We start from the raw sequence: 21,351 nt of genomic DNA, 5'->3' as shown, positions 1-21,351 counted from the left end.
TTTATTCCTGGTTTTTTTTTTTGTCAGTTGAGTACATTTAATAACCAAGTCTACTTTGGGTTTATTTGCATTTAATGCTTTTTTTTTGTTATTGGTCTAAATAAAACCAGTGCAAGTTCAACAAAACTAATTGGAAGCAAGATAAAAGCTATGAAAAATGTCATAAAATGGAAAAAAAAATAAAAATGTGTGGAGTGGACATGTACAGTGTGATTTACCTGTGTTCCTGCAGCTGTTGCTCTAAAGTTCGAGTGTCCTTACAGAAAAGTTGGCAGCTAGCGGGACTGTTAGCCAAGACGTTGGCCTTTGGGGTAAAAGAGAGATTGGGACTGATGACTGTGTTCAGGATAGTTAACTCTTTAGATTCATTTTCAAAACGATTTCGCTTAACGTTTATGCAGAGAAGACATTTGACAGGTCTGTATCAGGTATAAAATGATACATAAATAAATAATGAGAGAGTGTTGTAGGTGTTTGACGGTACCTGTAGTCTATGGGTGAGGTATTGTGTCTCTAAACTCTGTCTGCGGGACAGGAGAGGCGGCTGCGGCCCACCTTGGTATAAAGCTAGACCCTCATGCTGCTTGGACGCCTCACCCTTCAATTAGAAACATAAAGCATTAGAACAAAGGTGTTTGGGTTCACATTCACGCAAGCATGTTGACACGCGTCTCCGAGGTCCCCTCTCCTGACGGCTAATAAAGCCGTGTCAGGGTCTGGGTGCTCCATCGTGCCGTCTAACTGGATTATCCATGCTGTCTCCTGCCCAAATGCCTGTGTGGTGACTGATCAGCCAGATGCCTTTCTCTAAATGGCATGTACCACAGGGATTACACAGTAGTTAAATGAAATGAAAGCAAATTAAAAGGATGATGGGGCCCGAGCATCATAACCAACAAAGAGCTGCGTTATTGCATTATGAGAGATGGGCAAAAGGAAAACATCTAGATCTTGTCTGCTTCTACGATTAATTTGTTCTTTTTTTACAGGAAAGCCTTCAAATCTATCCCCAAACAGTTCCCCTTGCAGCTTGTCTATGTGTGAGTATCATTTTGTGTATACTTGTCTTTGTGTGATTGGGAGTTTGGGCCTATTGAGTGCCAGTCACTACTATGGGTTAGTCTGACTGACTCCAACAATGGCTGCATTCACTTTGGCCTAGGCTCCAGGCTCCGGGCCCCAGGGGGACGGGAGACAGTAAACAAGCCACAGTTGGCTGCCTCTCCTGGGGTTACACAACAGCTTGGGTGCCTGTTTTTTTTTTTAATTCAGGGTAACATGGGGTGAGTCTAGTAGAGAGGCTGAGGCTGAGAATGAGTTTGGGAAGAGAACGATTTTGAATGGATGTGTGTTTGTGTGATTATGCAGCGGGACTGACCTCCAGGAGGTTGTGCAAGTGGTGCTGTGGTCCCAGGGGGCCCATGGCGGCCCCGTCCCCTGAGCCCATCTGCTCCACCAGCATCTGGGCTTTGTTCAGCTCCAGGATGCCTTTGGTCCTCGCCAAGTTCTGGAGGTGCTGCCGGAACGCCACCAGACCTGAAAGCATTAAAAAAAAAATACCCCACAATTCAAAGTCAGTATTGATTCCTGCAGGTGATCAATAGAACAACTTTTAATTTCATAACAGGATGTAGGGGGCATATCCTCTCTGACGTTAGCAAGCTGGCTGAGTGGTTAGCACTTTTCATCGCCCCTGCTGAAAATATGGCTGTATGTACGTCATGAGCTGTGTGTGTGAGTGTGTGTTTGTGACAGTGTCTGTGTGTGTGTGTGCACAACAGCAAGTAGCACAGATAAGACCCATCCAGTGGTGACGAGCCGTGGCTGTGAACGATAGGACCTGACTCACCGTGATGGTGGGAGTTATTTAAAACCAGAGTCAGCAGTCTGACGCAAAAAGAATCCACTGCATCAACACTCTCCAAAGCGGATTACGGAAAAATAAATAAATAAATAACCGCAAATACCAACTGGGAGCGCACATCGCAGGCTGTCAATGTAGGAAAGTAACATTTTAAGCTATAATTATAGTTTCTACTTGCCTAAAGCACAGGTGATTTACAACCAGCAGGCAGAGAATAATTCATCAAAGAAAAGGAACATTCCCCTTTATATTTTGGCTGTTTTTTCCCCTTTGATGTGTAGTGGAGATAGATTCTGCCTGCCACAGATTGAAACTTTTAAAAAAAGAGAAACAAAAGCAAGCCAGAGAATGAGCTTGTACAGAGGGAGAAGTGGAGTGAGTGAAAAAGAGAAGGATAGAGAGACACAGAGAAGGGGGAAGAGAGTGAGATATGTGGGCTGAAACCTTCAAAAATATCCGTCTGTGATTCATAACATGAATCATCACCGTCGAAATTGTCAGAGAGACTGGAGAGGATGAGAGAAGGGAAGAGAGAGGAGGAAGAGAGTGTGTGAAAGAGAGGAGGGGGAGCAAATCAGAGAGAAGCTGTGAGGTACTTTATCCGGACGGCAGTATATATATATATATAATATATATATATATGCATGCATGTGTGTGTAAGGGTGTGAGGGAGCAGCTGCAGCAGGGTGTTGCGTCTGTGTCATGAGAATCAATACGCCTCCTCCTGACGGGCGCTCCGTGGATCCCAGAGCCTCAGACATATGCACATTGACACTTTATACATCAAACTCTCTGCACCTCGTAGCGACGTGGCTCTAAGGAGACGTGTCATCTAATTGACACTTATATACGAGAGGTCGGTGCTTTCAAAGCGTTTCTCTAAACCTGTCTCGTTCGCTTCCACTTCAGACAGCGATTCTCTGTGTGTCATAGAATATCTTTTAGCAATCTCTCAAGAGCATGTCTGAACTTGATGCATTCAGTTGTGTAAATTGCGCAATAGGGACGGTAAGAGATAAATGTCTTAATATGTCCACTGAGTACCACACTTATTTAGCAGCAGTTTCGCTGAAGGCAGACTCATGATGGACAGTTTTTTTTTTTTTTTTTAAGATTATTTTTTTGGCATTTTTACATGCTTTATTGAAAGTGAGAGACAGATAGAAAGGGGGTGACAGAGGGGAGGACATGCGGTAAAGGGAGCTCAGGCCGGATTCGAACCCGGCTCCACCGCAGCAAGGACTGTAGCCTCTATACATGGGGCGCCTGTGTAAACCACTACGCTACGGACCACCCATGATGGACAGTTTTAACGGGAAAAAAAAAGTATGAAAATAAGAGATATTGCCATTTTTATTTCACAGGTTCTTCTTTGTCAAAACCTGCCACCTACATTTCCCACAATCAACCAAACCACCAACAGTTTATTTGGAGATTCTGGTGTGTTATGCTATTGGAGGCTAATGTAGCTTTTGGCCAATATCAAGCCAGAAATGAGGAGCAAGCTACTGAGGTCTGGTGAGCTCACTTCTTTCATTTTTAAAAAAAATATTCAAATCAGCCGCATGCGGTGGGGCACCAACGTGCATTTTGGCATGTCGAGCAGCCTTTGTGGCTCTACATCATGTTTTCTCCATTTAGAGGCATCCTGGAGTGCACTTCATCATGTATTCTCCATGTAAGGCCACCCTAGAGGGCACTTCATCATGTTTTGTCTACAATAGGAGCTTCAAGGAAGGCACTTTTGCTGCATTTTCTTCAAACATTGGGCACCAAGCGGGGCGGTCCCCGCTGCCTCCCTTCTGAGTCAAGTGACATCACTTGAGGTAATTAAGGCTTTATTGAGCTTTTTTCCCCCACATAGGCAGTTTGTTGACCCAATAAGGTGAATTTGTCTACTGCAGATAGTTGGCGAGGAACTTTATCATCTTTCCGTTGTTCCTTGTCAATTTGAACGCAGCATAGCAGCAGTGAAACTTTCTACTCAGCTGACAGAATGGCCTTGTGCATATTCAGGTCGACCTTAAGACTGAGCACCAGGGTTATAGTCTAGACGGAATGGTCCAAAAAGTGAAAGTGAGGAGCATTTATGGGTACAAGTCAGGAACCGGCCTACTTTGATTATTTCAAGGGTGCTGCATCCAGAAAATGGTTCCCAAGCGAAATTTTGAGTTTTTGACCTTCTCATTTGCATATCAAAATGGCGGCCAAATTGCCCATCTTGCTCAGTCGTTGGACCATTTTCCCCAAGTTTTTTTGTAAGTAGGCAATCAAAGATGAGGAAATTAAGTTTCTGGATCTATAGTCTAGGGTCAGAGCAAGGATATAGTGGAGGCTCAGTGTCTTTTTTATGTATGAATATATATATATGCAAAATACCAACTTTTAAGGTGAAATTAAGCATTATTTGTGTCATTTTTTAAGGCTGACATAAATATTCAATCAATCACTTTTAAATGTTCCAGTTGGTATTTTGCATATATATATATATATATATATATATACACATATACATAAAAAAGACACTGAGCCTCCACTATATCCTTGCTCTGACCCTAGACTATAGATCCAGAAACTTAATTTCCTCATCTTGATTGCCTACTTACAAAAAACTAAGGGGAAATGGTCCAATGACTGAGCAAGATGGGCAATTTGGTGACCATTTGATATACAAATTAGAAGGTCAAAACCTCAAAATTTTGCTTGGGAACCATTTTTCTGGGACTCAGCACCCTTGAGATATGTAAGGTACCTGACTTGTACCCATAAATGCTCCTCACTTCTTATAGAAGGCCTTTTTTCTGAAATCCATCTAGACTATTAAGCGAGGAAGACACTTCACCTATTATAAAGTCAATGTGGTCTGAGTGCTTATAGAGAAGTGATTTGAAAGCTGAATGAATGCATGTGGCGGAAAAAAAGAAATTACAAACTAACAGCGGCGGTTCTGACCTTGGGTGAGGGAGGTGTCGGAGGCACGGCGTCCTTCTCTGAAGCTGATGGGGGATCGGTTGTGCGTCTCCCTGTGCTGGGAGGTGAGGACGGCCATCGCTGGGTTGGCGGGCCGAGCGCTCAGGAAAGGTGTCGGGGTGACGCCGGGGGCGGAGCTGTTGCCTGGGACCACTTCACTGAGAGAAGGGGAGTCTTCCAGCAGGCCCAGGTCGCTGTGCATGGAGCCCATGTCGTAGCCCATGTCTGAATCCACGCTGCCCATGGAGGGATTGTGGCCCAGAGTGAATAATTTACCTGGGGGACAAACGTGTTTATACGAAACAGCTTTGTTTGCGACAGGCTCTAATGTTGTGTGATAGATCATACCAGCGGTGGAAAGTAACTACATTTACTCAAGTACTGTAAAAGAGAGTAGCTAATGAATTGCTTATAATATGTTTTTAAAATTTCCAAATGAAATATTTGAATAATTGTAATATGATAAATTTATACCCTAAACAGACAATGTATCCTGGGAGATACAAACTGTAAAATGAAAAATAAAGGTCATATTTTGAAATTTTTTTTTACATGTGCTTGACCATTTAAGGGTGAAGTACAATTTTGAGGTACTTGTACTTTACTTGAGTATTTCCATTTAATGTAACTTTATACTTTTACTCCACTACATTTTGAGGCAAATATTGGACATTTTACTCCGCTACATTTAGCTGCCAGCTTTAGTTACTTTTCAGTCAAGATTTAACATAAAAAACATAATTAATTTAAAGTGGTTAGACATTTTTTAAGATTAAACCTCATAACAGTATATTAAGTACTTTTACTGAGCTCTGTTTTGAGAAAATTAAAACGCTACTTCGATATATGCACCAATAATAATCCTATAATAAATTTAGAATATATAAGACAATCAGAGTGGGTCCATTCTGCATAATGAGTACTTTTACTTTTGATACTTTAAGTGCATTTTGATGCTGATACTTTTGTGCTTTTACTTCAGTAAGTTTTGAATGCAGGACTTTTACGTGTAGTGGAGTAATTTCACAGTGTTGTATTAGTAATAAAAATAATAATAATAATAATAATACATTTAATTTATAGGCGCCTTTCATGTCACCCAAGGTCACCTTACAAAGTCTAAAATCTTAAACATCTTTAAAAACGAGACAACATGGTAAAAACAAGACAATGTGATAAAAGCAAGTGAAGTAGTGTCCAGTTATAGAGTGAATGCCAGTTTGAGTACTTGTACTTAAGTAAGGGATGTGAATACTTCTTCCACCACTGCATCATACCTTGGTTCGAAGGCCCCGGCTGATTGGTCATCTCAGAGAGGGTGTGTCGCCGCTGGCCAAACCGAGCGATTTGATAGGCCGAGAGCAGGTGGGGCGGATCGTCCTCTGTGTCAGGCTCCTCGGTCTCGATGCCCTCATCGATCGACGTCTCCATCATGTTGCTAGGCGACGAGGTGGAGGACTTGCGGAGGACAGTGGAGGGAGGGAGGGGGTCCAGCAGGCAGCCGTTCACCTAGACGAGGAGGGGACAGGAAGAGGCAATGAGAGGATTCAAAACTGACTGAAAACAGCTCCACACTACAGGAAGCAGGACACACTGTTGGTCAAATCAGGCATCAGGCTGCACACACACGCAATCAAACATGCACAAAAGCGCCACCATACTGAGAACGAGGGCTCCATTAGTTCCTCTCCTCCCTCTGTTTTCCCTCCACTCAGCACAGTTGGTCTCAAACTAGGAGTGTGTGTTTGTTACAGCATGCAGGCCTGTGTGTGTGTTGGCGTAGAGGTGGAGGGTGGGGATGAAAGAATGCAGGGCCAGGAAGTGAGCTTTGACTGAAAGGACTGTGTGACTGACACACACAGACATAAATTCACACACAGACACACACACACACACACACACACACACACACACACACACACAGAGACAAAGATCATCTGCATGAGTGGCCGCAGTAACCGGAAAGCCTGGTGTTGGTCTAGAAAGAGCAACTTTGCCCAATTCCCCATCTGCTTTCTGTAGTGTGCTGGGATTGGAATGCTGTTACTCAACCGACACACACTCTCTCTCACACTCACTCACACACACACACACACACACACACACATTGAGGACAAGAGGGGAAAACCACATTGAGAAACAGGCGATGGAAGAGGTGGGGGTCATAAGGAGAGAGTGAAGTTAAAGGATGAAAAAGAGGAGAAAGAGAAGAAGCTGAATGGAGAAGAAATGGAACACAAGTAGGAGAAGTGAAAAGAAAAGAAAGGCAAAAACAAAAAAAGGAAAGAGCTGATGGGTACGAGGTCATGGCGGCGAGATCGCTGGAGCAGCACAGCAGCTTCCTGTCCATGTGTGTTCACTCAGCTTCGCATTAGGTCACATCATCATCACAGGACCGCTTACATAACCAGGCTCCATTCACGCAGATAACGCACACTCAGTCTCTGTTCTGCTTAACACACACACACACACACACACGCGCGCAAACACACACACACACACACAAGATCTTGAAGAATGAAACAGTGCGTCTGTGGTTCTGTGTGTTTGTAGCCCAGCAGGTGTGTGAGGCTGTCAACTTGGACCGCTGGTGTCTGTGTTCTGTAATAGTCAGTCAGCTCAACAACAGGCCTGGAGGAAAAGGTCGCTGGTTGGCACAGATAAAAAGAGAAGGGGTGAGAGCATTTTGTGTGTGTGTGTGTGTGTGTAAGCCTGGCAGGACAGGCAGCTGTCCTGTCTGATGTGGGTGCTGGCTGAGTCCTTACATAAGAGAACAAGTCAGCTGCGCTCTGGCAGGTTGACGGAGCAAGCCAGCGCTTGAAACCTCAAAGGAGTCTGGCGTACACACACACTCACACACACAATCGTGCAGAGACATTTATGATTCACAGAGAGTGGGTATGCTTATCAAAGCGAATCAGTGTCAAGCTTATCGGGATGATGTTTCAGGACATAGTTGTGCGAGCTGATAATGACCGTAATAAATACAAGTTCCGTAACTGAAAAAGCCGAATGTGAGGACGAACACAAACAGAAAGACACCCTGAAGCCTCCAGCTGTTTTCACTGGTATTGGACCTACTTTGGGTGTGTTGACGTCTTCCACCATGAAATTCTGCTCCGGGGGACATGCAGTCTGGGGGAAGGTGAAAGCATCGGAGGAGGCTTGAGGCAGAGCAGGAGAGCGCAGCAGACGAACGCCCTGCGGGTGCAAACCCACCTGGGCTGAACCACTGGTCGACTGCAGAGACGGAGAAAACAGACACTTTGACGTTACATCAAAAAAAACCTTCAATTCACAGCCAACACTTAACAGCAACCTTGATCATAATGCAATTGTGACTTCGTTATCCTAGAGGGACAAAAGAACCAGACCCTAGATGGTGGATATGAAAGAGAAATTGCAAAGTGTTGCTAAGAAGAGACGGCGGGCGAAGAAAAGAAAATAATGAATAATGTAAAGACTGAGCTGAAAAAAGCAGGTGAAGAAGGAAACTGGCTGGACAGATAAATGAATAGATCCTGTCTGTGCATTTGTTTGTTCATGGGTGCAGGTGTGAATAATGGAGCTTTGATCAGGGAGTGGGATGCTAATCTCTGTACACATTATTCAGAACCCCCTGGTCGCCGTGGCGCCCCGTAGCTACCTTGACGACTGTCTGTTCGGCGATGGTGCTGGGCCGCCGCTGCCGCGCGTCGAGCCGCTGTTCCACGGGGAAGCTGCAGCGATGGGCCTTGAGCCGCTCAACCAGTAGGTAGTAGATAGCAGCAAAGTGGTTGTAGCTTTTGTTCTGCAGAGACTGGAGGATGACAGACAACATAAATGGCGGTGTCTGTAAGTGAAGTTATTACTGAAGCACACCTCCCATTTTGGATTAGTTAACAGTGGCAGCTCTTAGGATACGCTGACATAATTCTTTAAGGCTTCTCCCTGTGTGAAATTATGTTCAGCTAAAGAGCTGAGTACAGATAAGAAATACAATTAATGCACAGAATGTATTGTAAGAAAAGAGCACGTAGAATATACATCAAATGAATTACAGCCTCTCCATTACACTGATACAGAATTATCATTAATGACTGAGTTCGATATATTTTCCTTTTATTTTACAATTAGGGCCAAATCATTCATCAGTGTGGTATTTTAGTTATAAATGAACCATTCAGCTACCAGCGTGTATTATTACATTCCCTTTTGTTATATAACTGTACACACCTGTGTGCAAATATAGAGTGAGTATAGTTTTTTTATTACCTTACCATACAAAAGACAATATACAGTGTATGCTAGACTTGCACCAGCCATTATTGTTGAATGTTTTATGGTCCTAAATTCTACTTTAGTCTCTATTTAAGATTTTGATTACATATGTTTTTATAATTCCATTTTCTTATCTACCTCTGAGTATCGTCATGTTGTTTGCCTTGTGATTCATGTGTGATAGCTGTAACACTGCAATTTCCCACTGGGACTTTTAAAATACATACATATTATCAGGAGATGAGAAAAATACAACAAATAGATAGAAAAATATACACAAAAGCATTGCACATAATTATTAGTGATTTCAGCTTCCTTCAACATAGAAAAACAGAAACCAATCGACCTTTAACACAATATACAAACACAATATACAAAAAAAGATGCCAGAAATAATCTAATATACAAAAATGTAATTGGGAAGTGCATTTGTTATATGTACTGGAAAAACCAAACACAAGTGTCAACACTTTGATGTTACTATAAGCATGTGAATTTGCCATTAATATGCCTTTTGTCAAATATTTTGTCATTGTAGCATGTTTTAAGTTTTATTTGAGTATCTGTGCATCCCTGTTTCTTACTGAGAAATGGTTGTACATAGAGTGAAATATGCAACACAACAATGAAACATCACTCAATGAACCATGCTCCACCAATGAGCAGACGACCATTAAGCAAGGCAGGGAACTGCCTGGAGCAACCATTAACCAGGGCCCTTAATGGTGGTTCAGATCTGTTTAAAATGATGCTCCTATTCAACCTTTTATTCATACTTTACAATAATGAACAAAAAATGCCCTGAAAGTACTTTCCCCAATGTTTAAGGATTGTTATAGCTGCCGCTTTAACATTGAACCAGCATTTTTAAGATGCAGCAGGCTAATCAGATGTTTTGTGTGTAAAATCTTAAAGTATCTTTAGTAAAAAAGTAAAAGTGGAAAAATAGATACACTCAAGTAAAGTACAAGAACGTCAAACATATCTATGGACACATTGCCAGCTTCTATGGTGGACGTGTTGTAGTTTTTGCATTCTCTTTGTTGTCAGTGCTTACTCTTGTCTTCCTTGCCGCTTGACCGTTTTTTTATTTATTTATTTATTTTTTACATTTTTTTATTATTTTTATTTATTCATTTATTATTTTATTTTTTTATTTATTTATTTAAATTAATTTTATATCATTCATATTTTCATTATTTAATTTTATTTATCTATTTATTTATTATTTTCTCTCTCGCTTTTCAGTTTGTGGGTGGGTTGGGGAAGGGGTTTGGAGTTGTGTGTTTGTGTTTTCATGTACAGTACAGGCCAAAAGTTTGGACACAACATCTCATTCAATTTTCTTCCTTTATTTTCATGACTATCATTGTAAATTCATCAAAACTATTAATGAACACATGTGGAATTATGTACTTAACAAAAAAAGTGTGAAATAACTGAAAACATGTCTTATATTCTAGTAAGCAAAGGGTGGTTACTTTGAGGAATCTAAAATTCAAGACATGTTTTCAGTTATTTCACACTTTTTTTGTTAAGTACATAATTCCATATGTGTTCATTCATAGTTTTGATGCCTTCAGTGAGAATCTACAATGTAAATAGTCATGAAAATAAAGAAAACGCATTGAATGAGAAGGTGTGTCCAAACTTTTGGCCTGTACTGTATAAAAAAAAAAGAACGTCAAACCTGTACTTCAAACAGTACTCAAGTAAATGTGCTTTGTATTTCTATGTGTCTTATGTCTGGTTGTATGTTCAGTTGCACTGCTGGGCCTCATTCTGCTTGGATGCACAAAATAAAACCGTTATCTCCGTCACAGTCTGAAGCTCTGACCTTTAAACCTCACCCCTTCATGCCCATAATGAATAAATAACGGCAGCTTGGTCCTCACCTCTACAGTCTTGTGCTGGTCGATGCCAAGGCTGTGCATGAGGCGAAGAACCTGTTCGCTGTACTCTCCCACACCGGCCTCGCCCTCAGCAGACAGAGGCTGTTGGTAGAGAACAGGCCGCTGTACAGGAGCGTACAGAGCCATCCACTTGTGCTCCTTGATCTGGGCCACAGACAGACGCTTCGATGGGTCCAGGACCAGCATCCTGCGGATCAGGTGCTCACAGTCTGCGAGAGAGAGAGAGAGAGGGGAGGACAATCATAGGAGGATGTTACAAGGTTTTTCATGTTCTAGGATAAAAAGGGAGATGTTGTTTATGTTCGATAACGCCGAGCGCTTCTTGTATAAGCTATGATGAAGCAAATTAATCCACAAAGCGTCATGTCCTTGTCAGAGTAGCCCAGATGAAGTGAGGCAGAAGAAACACTTAGGAGCTTAAAAATCTGCTTTCCTCTGCCGTCACTTCTTAGCAGCATGTCTACAGTCTTTTCCACTTTCCTCGCCTCCTAATGAGAGCTCCTCACCTCTAGTTAGTGGCTAGATGAGTTTGACGTCAAACACAGCTGGGTTCTTAACAGGATTACAGTTCCCCTGGCTGTGCTGCTTTGGCCTGCCTGCACCCCTACTGCCTGCACTGCATTCCTGCCCACCACACAGCATCTTTATCCATATACCCCGCTGCTCCAGTCTTAAAGCAAAACAGGTGTGTTCTCAACAAACAAGCCCTGCGGTTGGTCATCATTTTCTTGATCTTCAATACTTTCTTTATTGGAATATGTTTTTTTTTAATAAATTAGCTGAGTTCATTCTGATTTCAATGCAACTTAGGTATTTCAATAATCTCAAAGCAAAACATGATTCATGTGTCTTGCTTATGTAGCTAATGTTGTCTTTCAGATGTACATTGTTAAATCCAAATCTGAAGTTTGGACACTTTAGAGGCAGCCCAAATAAGCTTCAGATATAAATAACACTTGAGAGATCAGTCATTTAGTGTTAACGTTATTAAATATAGTGTTAGAATAATTGTCTATACCAAGGGGCCTAAAAAGAGAAGCCAATATTGAAGTGCCTTAGACTTGTATGCTTTCTATTGGCCAGCAGGGGGCGACTCCACTATTTGCAAAAAGGAGTCTGATTGGATGCAAGTATATGGGAAATTACCCTATGTTTGATTTTAGCCCGTTTCTTACTAGTAAGACATAAACTAATGGGAATTTCAGAACGCACTTTGCTAACCATTGCTTGCTATCTACAACTACGGTAGGCTCTTAACTTAGTGTTTGCTATGCTAACGGTACCAGCTACACACTCTTTTCCAAATATGTCAATACTAGCTCCAAAAAAACAAGCTGGCAGGGCCAAAATGCCAAACTCAAGGCTACAAAACAGAAGCCAGTGAAGCCATTGTGATGTCATCCATTGGTTTGTGGACTGCGTATATACACTCTATGCTCTACACACACAAGCAACCCTCTGCAGGTCACCTTCTTCCCTGATCCTCCCACTCAGTTATCTTGCTTTGTGTCCCAGAGTTAAGTGAGAACAGCTGAAAAGCCAATGGACACAGCTGACAACAGTGACTTCACATTCTTCCCAGTTGCCCTGCTGATCTACTAAACGTCTACTTACATCACATTTTTCCCCCCTGCCTGGCGGTTCAGCCAATCAATTTTTTCCTCCATTATGTACATCAGTAGTTCTCAACCTTTCTGAGTCGCGACCCCCAATTTAACATGCATGTTGTCTGCGACCCCCGCTCACTGAACACAATCTCACACGCACAGTTCAGATCACCCAATAAAGAAACAAAATGACCTAAAATAGGAAACAAAATGACCCAAAAAAGAAACAAAATGACCTAAAAAAGGAAACAAAATGACCAAAAAGACACAAAATGACTAAAAAAAGGAACAAAATGACAAAAAAAAAGACACAAAATGACTAAAAAAAAGACACAAAATGACTAAAAAAAAGACACAAAATAACCAAGAAAGTCACAAATTGACCACAAAATGATAAAAAAAGACACACAAAAAAGACACAAAATGACCATAAAAGACACAAAATGACAAAAAGACATTAAGTGACCAAAAAGACTAAAACACATTAACACATGGACACTTTAACACAATGGAGACAGAGCTGACTTCCAAAATGATTTGCCGACCCCCAGAAATCATCTCGCGACCGCAATTGGGGTCCAGACCCCAAGGTTGAGAACCACTGATGTACATAACCAGTGTGCCTTCCATTGCACTTTTACCCCACGCTGCAAGATCTTAGCAGCTTGGGCAGCTGCTAAGTTACAAGAAGCTTCGAATACAATACACTGCAATTTGTCTGACCCAGAAGTTTCTCAGGCTCTGCTCGTTGCTACAGACGTGTTTATAGCAACAGTTGAAGCCGAGCACATTTTTTGAAATGACTAACCACCAGGGAAGGTTGGACTATGTAAAAGGGTCGGCAATGCATAACCGTCTAGCCGTCGGACTGATTGACACACTGTTCTTGGCCAGTACATTACACCACCATGACTTAACCACAGAACCATCCCAGTTAACACTTCCAATGTCCCAGTGGTGTCGAGTTGCAGCAAGTCCCCCAGTGAAGAGAACAGCACTCTGCTGCAAGACGTTGGAGGGCAGAGAGTAGGTAACATGGCTTACTCTGTCTTATCTATTTTATATAACAGACTATAACCAATGTGTGTGAACATGAGCATAACTTCACTTACAGATGCTAAGTGAATTAAATGAAACACAAATTGCAGTTCAAAGCTTTTAACCATTTCAAAGACTTCATGTGAATGTCAAAAACAACACTGTTTTGTTTCAGTGTGGTCCGTGATTTGCCAGTTGTACTTCTGAAGCGCAGGACGGAAGAAACAAAATGCCACAAGCAGGAACACAAGCAGCTGAGCTTCACAAGGCAAGTGTGTATTTTTATTTTCAAACGGGAGTCAATTAGAGCTGAATAACTTAGCAGATAAATCAATTTGTTAATAACCGAGAGCTGTTTAGCAAATCAATGTCTTTTTTTCCCCTCTACTTTAATTTTTAAGCGATGATTTCAACATTTAAAGGACACGTATAACCCACAGAAGCATGTAAACAGACAAAGAAACCTAAAAACAAAATAATACAGAATATAAAATGAAATGCTTTCTCTTTGTGAGTTTAGTTGTCAATCTATTTTCTCAGTTTCATCAATTAAATCAGTCGTCCTTTCCATCGTCTTCGTCACCGTTTTGGTTCCTGAATAACGTCAATTTCTCCAACTTTTCTTCCATCAGCGCTTATTCCAATCTCAAACGATGTGTCAGTTTTTCCATAAAGCAGATTTCCTCTACCATCTCTGTCCATTCTTCTTGGGTAGAGGGATCCACTTTACAACATTTCTTCATTCTTGTGCTTTACTTGCTACCGACCAAGTCATATAGTGTTTTTATAAAGAGAACAATTCCAATGATGTGCTGCTTTTTTCAGTTTTATATAACTGTTCATATCTCAGGAATGGTCTGACAAAAAAAATACATTTGAGGAAATCACATTGGATGCTGGGAACTTGTGATGGGGATTTTTTTTTTACTTCTTCATTTTGCAGAACAAATGCTCCTGGAAATCACAGCTCTAGGCTATTCTGTTGGACTGTCTGCCAGTTATGTGCAAAATGCAACAGCAGGGGAGACATAAGAAAACATCTACTGTTGTTATTAATTGAGTAAGTTGGGAGTAGACCACAATGTTCACAGTGATGAGACGTTCTGGTGAGAGTTTATTGTGCGGTGCTAGGCTGTGCTGTGCACCACGCCGCTGGCCGCTGAGAGAAACAAGAGGAGATGAGATGGACTGTTTCTGGATGAAGCAATCAGCACACTCTGTTCTCCTTGTTCAGGGAACAGGGGCTGGCCTGGGGGTGGGGAGGCGGGTTTGAGTGTCAGTCTGGCCACGGAGCTGACATTACACTCCTACATTCCCCTTACGTCTTAATTGTTTCAAGGTCCTGAACAAATCTGGTGGACTCTCTCACCACACCCCCTGTGGAGTAAGTGCTACAGACTTACAGATGGGACGTAGGGAAACAAGGCAAGAGAAACAGACATGGCCACAGACGGACAGGAAGATGTCTCACAGATCGAGAGCGTGAGTCAGACAGGCGTGCGAACGGACAGACAGGCCGAGTCTTCTCAGAGAGACAGACAGGCGAGCTGCTGGAAGGCTCCGCTGGCTCTTCCCCAGGTTACATAAACAGCTCCAGCTCTGGAATTAATCTGCTGCCAGCTAGCTAGCACAGCCGCTAACAGCAGGGCTGCTTTGAGACAGTTAGCCAACCTGACTCACTCTGCAGCCTGCATGCACATATGCACGCACGCACATACACACTGATGCACGTATACACATTACAGAGGACAATGAAAGAGTGTCTTCTACTGTATCCCCTTCAAATGAGCGTGATGCTCTCTCGTTAATTAAATGACCCCCTGAGTGGTTGCATAAACATTCAACAGTATGGTGACTCAAATAGGAAAGCGTTTCCATTCATCTGAGCCGCAGACGGGAATTTTCAATTCAGTTTGACTACGTACTGTGATAAAAAAAGACTGGAAGGGGTCTCACAAATACCCTGCATGTGTGTAAATTTACAGGAATATGAAGTACTGAGAGGTGGGAGTTGGCATAGTCTCCCGTCATATCTTCAGTATCCCAGAGAGTCTCTTCTTACCTTCAGTCATGAAGTAGGGGATACGAAACCTTCCTTCTAGGACTCTCTGTCGAAGTACGGGCAGAGTGGGCCCATCGAAGGGCAACGCACCACACACCAGCACATACAGCACCACCCCCATACTCTGTGAATGTGAAAGGATGCACACACAGGGAGCAAGGTCAGAGCAGTAGATAAATCAGTCACAGGCGTCTGGATGTAAATCAGGCTATGCATAGCATTCACAAATGTACATACAGTACACATGAATGCATAATGCTTCAAACACAGAAACACAAAGACACACATGGGAAATGAACGCAATAACGAGCAGGCTGCAAACTGCGGTTGAAACAAAAGCTGCTGACTTGATCATCAAGTCTTTGTTGCAGAATTTACACAGAAAAAGAATAACGACAGCATGGTCAAAACTTGCGCCATTTTTTATGTGCCCCGTTGCCATAAAGACGTGTTTTAGCAGACTAACTTCCTTATAAACCGACTTGTGGCAACTTGCAAAGTGTAAACACATAAAGGTGAGGTTTTACCATGGAATTAGAGTTATGGATAGAGCGATTTCAACTAAAATCAATGTAGCAGAACGGTCAAAGTGGCAGCCTTTTTTAAAAACGTGTTTTGCAGCAGTCACCATCAAACAGGCAGTGGAGAGTTTGTTACGGCTTGTGTGCATTTGCTGCGTTACCTTCCTGCAAGAGTGGAACGGGGATTACTGGATTTAACGGCTATATACTTCTATTAGTGAGTAATAAAGTTATATTCTATATACTATACTATATAATAAAGAAAAAATATTTGCAAAAGCTGATTTCATTTTCAGGTTAATGCTGCACAAAATAGCACTCAAGGAAAGAGATTGAATCGGATTGACATGTAAGTTTAATGTATATCTCATTGTATTTATTAAAATGTATAAAAAATAATGACGTGCAATAGACAACTGCATGCGATCACTCCTCTTACCCAGATGTCAAGCTGTGGACCCTCATACTGTTGGCCTTCAAAGACCTCTGGAGCAGCATAAGGTGGGCTGCCACACCATGTGGCCAGAGGCTCCCCGGGCTGAAAGAAGTTCCCGAATCCAAAATCTAAAAAGTGCAAACAGCAAAAGGAGTCATGGGTGAGTTGGGATGAAAGGTAAGGATAATATTAAACATTAAAGTCATTGTACCCTACACAAAAAACAGAGGTTGGGCACATGGTGAAAATGTCCCGAACAAAGGTGGGTTATGATTTTGTAAGTGAGAGTTCATGCGTGTCTCCATGGGGTCTGCAGGTTTTGCATAACGCAATATGTGAGCCACATATTTGCACGTTGAGGAAACGGATCTTTGTATGAGGTAACTTCCCCAGGAGACTGACATGAGGTCATCAACGTTGTGCTCTGATTGGCTGTTTGTAGAGTGACTAAAACTCGTATTCAGATTCTTCAGAAGAACAAGACAGAGAACTTACGCTTGCACAAGAACTTCACTTATGCCTTTCATTAAACTCCAGCTAAGAGCTGCAGAAATAACTGCCAAATCAAACTGAGCCAACTTGCGTGCCTGCAATTACTCAGCCAACCCCCTTTTTTGTATTACTTAATATAATTCTCCCTCCCTCTCATCCCACCTCCCTCTTTCTCAAACCTTCTTCAGTAAATTGCTCCGCTCCTATTTGGTTTTACAAGACTTGCTACCAGTGCTTACTTCTGGTGCGGAAATGATTAATCCATTAGCGCATCAATGGATAATTAATTAATCACTATTTTGATAATTGATTCATAATTCCTAGTAATTTATCAAGCATAAAATCCTTTAAATGTAGTGTTGATATGATTTTACGATCTTTTTTTCAAGTCAATACATTTTATAGCCTAAATTATTAAATTATGATTTTTTTTTTTCTTCGACAGATAAAGGATAAGGAAAAAATAATTCAATGCTTTGTTTGTTGATCATCAGTGAGACCCTGTGATGTTGTCATGAGACCTGAAGGCTGTGGGAGCAGACAATCAGGCTCACTTAACCCTCCACCCCCACCCTTTTTCTGTATTTCGAAACAGTTATATAAACAGAAAAATGTATTGCAAAACAAATAAATAACGCTGATATATTAAAAAAAAAAAAAAAAAAAGGCTTACATAATGGTGCTGGAGGTGATGTAGGTTCACACGCACACATACACACACAATGAGAGACACACATAGTAAGCAGTGTGTGAGAGTAAGACACAGAACATGTAACTATTTCCGATCCTGTTCTGCATTATGTTTTACAATTACCAAGAAAACAATCGACACACACAGCTGGCAGCCACACATCTCACACTGTGTACAGCTGCAATTATCAGCTTTTAATCATCAGAATATAAACAAAACCCATTCAGACCCAAACTCAGAGATTCCAATGAAGAATTCATTTTCAAAAACAGATAAAAGGCATTTTTAAAATAAACAAACCAACACCTTCTTCTTCTTTTTTTTTAAATTTCCCTTTGATTGCACAATAAAAACATCTGACTAAGCAAAATCTAAAAAAAAAGTGTGAGATATCTTATTGAAACAACAGCAGTTTGATATTTCCCTGACAACACCACTAAAAGATGATTCAGGAAAATATATCAAAACGGAAATGCCTGTTTTTACAAATGAACATCTGAAATATACACTTGGCCACTTTATTAGGGTACATCTCGCCATAGATTAATCTGACAACTACTTTCTTCATTTATTTTTTCGTCTGTTTTATAAAATGTCTGAAAAAAGTGAAAAATTTCCATCCAAGTTTCTTCAAGTCCATTGTGATTTTTTTAAAATGTCTTGTTCTATCAGTCCAAGACCCTAAGATATTCAGTTTAATATGATATAAGAGAGAAAAAAGGAGGAAATTACCATAAAAATGCATAAAAATGAGTTTAAAGCAACTACATACTGCTACTGTTATCAAACAGTCTTACTTTCATACTGATGCCTCTATATGACCGGCAAAAGCAAACAAGACTATCATCTAGAGCAGGGGTCCCCAAACTTTTTTCGGTGGGGGCCACATCAGCTTTTCTTTCTGTGATGGGGGGCCGGGGTCAGTCTATAACAGGAAATGATATGGGCCAAAGTGACCACCAGTGTTATTGTGTAAATATAACGATCATTTGTTGGCCTTGGCACCACCTGTTGGTTTGCAAAAAAGTAATAAAAAGTCTTAACATGTTTATTTGAAGTACCACAGATATTCCTTTTATTTTGTAGAAAATAAAAACACAAGCTGATGCCAGTTAACAATGAGGTGATGTGATTTTGTAACAGGTACAGGTGAAAATAGATTCTGCATTCAGAATCTATTTTCCGTTTCCACATTTTGTTGAGCGACTCTCTTCCGTTAGCTTGCCTTGCCCGCGAAAACTTGACGCTTACGGCTTGGCATCACGTAGATCGGAATATACCATTGTGTGAGGGGGTGAAAATTAGCTACTTCTGTAAATAATTCATGTCTACCTTAATCATTACATGTGGATATTTTATAAATAAATATATAATAAATGCAATTAAAAAAAAAACAGGCCATGTTTAGAGGGATTGTTTGGGATAGTTAAGTGGGCCACTCCAATTGCTTTGGCGGGCCGGAAGTGGCCCACGGGCCGTAGTTTGGGGACCCCTGATCTAGAGTGTTGACTATTTCAATGTAGTTATTCTAAATGCCTGTCACGGTGCCATCAGGTCACAGCATGATTCTGATTAAATCATGCAGGTTCTCCAGAACTCCACCGAGGCCTCCAGGGGCAACTAGCCCGCCGTGGACAGACAGAGCAGTCGGAGCTGTGGTGCACGGTGTCAGAGCTGCAGCAGGAGGTGAAGAGCTGCAGCAGGAGGTGAGGAGCTTCCCCCCCGCCCAGCAGAAAGGCTTTGCCCCGTCTGCTTTCTGGGAGCCAACACAGACACCACAATGCTGGAGGCCCATGCTGTTCTCCTGTCCCGCTGGAGGGAGAGGAGGCATCAAAGAAGCAGGGCTGAGCAGGGCAGACCCTGCTGCAGTAAAATTAGGTTTTCTAAAGGCGCTCTGGTGTCTCATTGTCTCTCATGGTCTCATGAAAAACTTGGTTTTGACCACAGGCACTGCCACACTCTACACAAAACAAAAGCTCCTTGTAATTGCTTTAAAGATTGATCAATCATTAAAATAGTTGGCGATTACTTTCCTGATGATCAACTATTAGTTGCAGCTCTAAATGATAATGTACTCTAATACAACAGTCATGAATAAAACCTTAAAGGTAAAGGTTATGGTGTTCTGAGTAAAGTGTTGAGTAAACCTTATGCTCAATTTGGAGTCAGCGGGTGAATTGCACTGCGTTATACATAGAGGCGTTTCGGTGATTTAATCTACCCTTATTGTCATTAAAAAGGAAAAACAATTGAAACACCCGTCTGTTAATGCAATGCAACAAAAGGTGCAGGAAATTCTAGTTCACTGGAATATACATGTTGCAGCCAGGTCTGAGAGTTTGGTGCAAACTCCAACTGGAAAGGAAATGGTAGGTTTGACACTGTGAGTGCATGTATTCAATCCATTTAATTACTGCAGTGCAGTTAGCAGCAGGTGTGGTTGGCATAAAGTGGAGGGTAAAGCGGAGCGCCACAGCAGGGTTTATTACAAGTATGTTTACTGTCTGATGCTGCTGTGAAGGTGAGATGTGAGATGCAGGCAGAGCAGTGCAGTTGGTTTATCGTCAGAAGCTGTGACCCATTTCATGGAGCTGAATACTGAGCAGACTGGTTGACGTCAAACGCTCCAGCACGCTGCAGGCGACTAACAGCACTCATAGCTCAACAGGAAGGGCGGGGTGGGGGGGGGAGTGTGTGTGTGTGTGTGTGTGTGTGTGTGTGTGTGTGTGTCGCACAGAAAAGTATTAGCATAATATTAGCCTAAACATGTCACACTGGCATAGACTCCAGCTAACGGCTTATAAAACTGTATGTGTGAATATGACGAGTGTATGAGTGATATCATCACGTTGCAGGGAGACAGCACCCAGCAGTCACAAATGTTACCTTGTCATTTCTAATAAGGTATGAGCAATGATATAGTTATGGCTGCAGCTTAGGATGCACTGCACTGGATTCACTCTTCCTCTCTCTCTTTTCTTATACTTGATCTCACATAAAAACATTTTCTCTGTCCTTGTTTATCTTCCCAAAACCTCATCGTTTTTCTCTCAAATAAAAATGGACATTTCACTAATTAAAGTGACACATAAACTGTTTAATTTCTATGCAATAAAAAAACACAAAACTCAATTCAACATACTCAGGGGATTCGCTGATAAAACATTACTTAATGTCTGGCATGAGCAAGTGACAACCTTTTGGCCAAATGTCGAACTGCCTTAAACCTGCATTCTTTTTAATGGCCAGCAGGGGGCGACTCCACTGGTTGCAAAGAGAAGTCTGATTGTATGAAAGTCACTTGATTTATTACCTCAGTAAACATTCTTTTTAATGTTTTATGCCCTGAATTGCTAGTTTCAAGTCTTTGTGAACACTGCATGGTGTTCATTTTGTAAATTTTACTATCATTTACAGTAGGATAGACGATAAAGCAAGCTTTATTGTTTGGTAACTTATGATTGATAGATCACTACCACAGTGCACTGTGTGTTTTT

The 21,351-nt window shown here is 41.6% G+C and overlaps 1 protein-coding gene across 2 annotated transcripts in view; it reads right to left on the bottom strand.

The window, feature by feature from the left end:
- Positions 1–21,351, bottom strand: part of sik2b (salt-inducible kinase 2b) — a 55,982-nt gene that overhangs the window by 6,190 nt on the left and 28,441 nt on the right. For both annotated transcript variants that reach the window (XM_059331438.1, XM_059331439.1), the window contains exons 5-14: positions 16,675–16,799; positions 15,715–15,838; positions 10,990–11,216; positions 8,481–8,633; positions 7,916–8,074; positions 6,112–6,343; positions 4,817–5,110; positions 1,379–1,536; positions 485–598; positions 219–304 (exon numbers count right to left, since the gene is read on the bottom strand). In XM_059331438.1, coding sequence (XP_059187421.1) covers positions 219–304; positions 485–598; positions 1,379–1,536; positions 4,817–5,110; positions 6,112–6,343; positions 7,916–8,074; positions 8,481–8,633; positions 10,990–11,216; positions 15,715–15,838; positions 16,675–16,799 — 1,672 coding nt within the window. The remainder of the gene's footprint in view (positions 1–218; positions 305–484; positions 599–1,378; positions 1,537–4,816; positions 5,111–6,111; positions 6,344–7,915; positions 8,075–8,480; positions 8,634–10,989; positions 11,217–15,714; positions 15,839–16,674; positions 16,800–21,351) is intronic.

Source organism: Centropristis striata, chromosome 4 (genome assembly GCF_030273125.1).
Source record: "Centropristis striata isolate RG_2023a ecotype Rhode Island chromosome 4, C.striata_1.0, whole genome shotgun sequence".
In the NCBI taxonomy this organism is placed as follows: domain Eukaryota; kingdom Metazoa; phylum Chordata; class Actinopteri; order Perciformes; family Serranidae; genus Centropristis; species Centropristis striata.
Note: the sequence above shows the minus strand (reverse complement) of the source record. Positions and strands in the feature narration are given on the sequence as shown.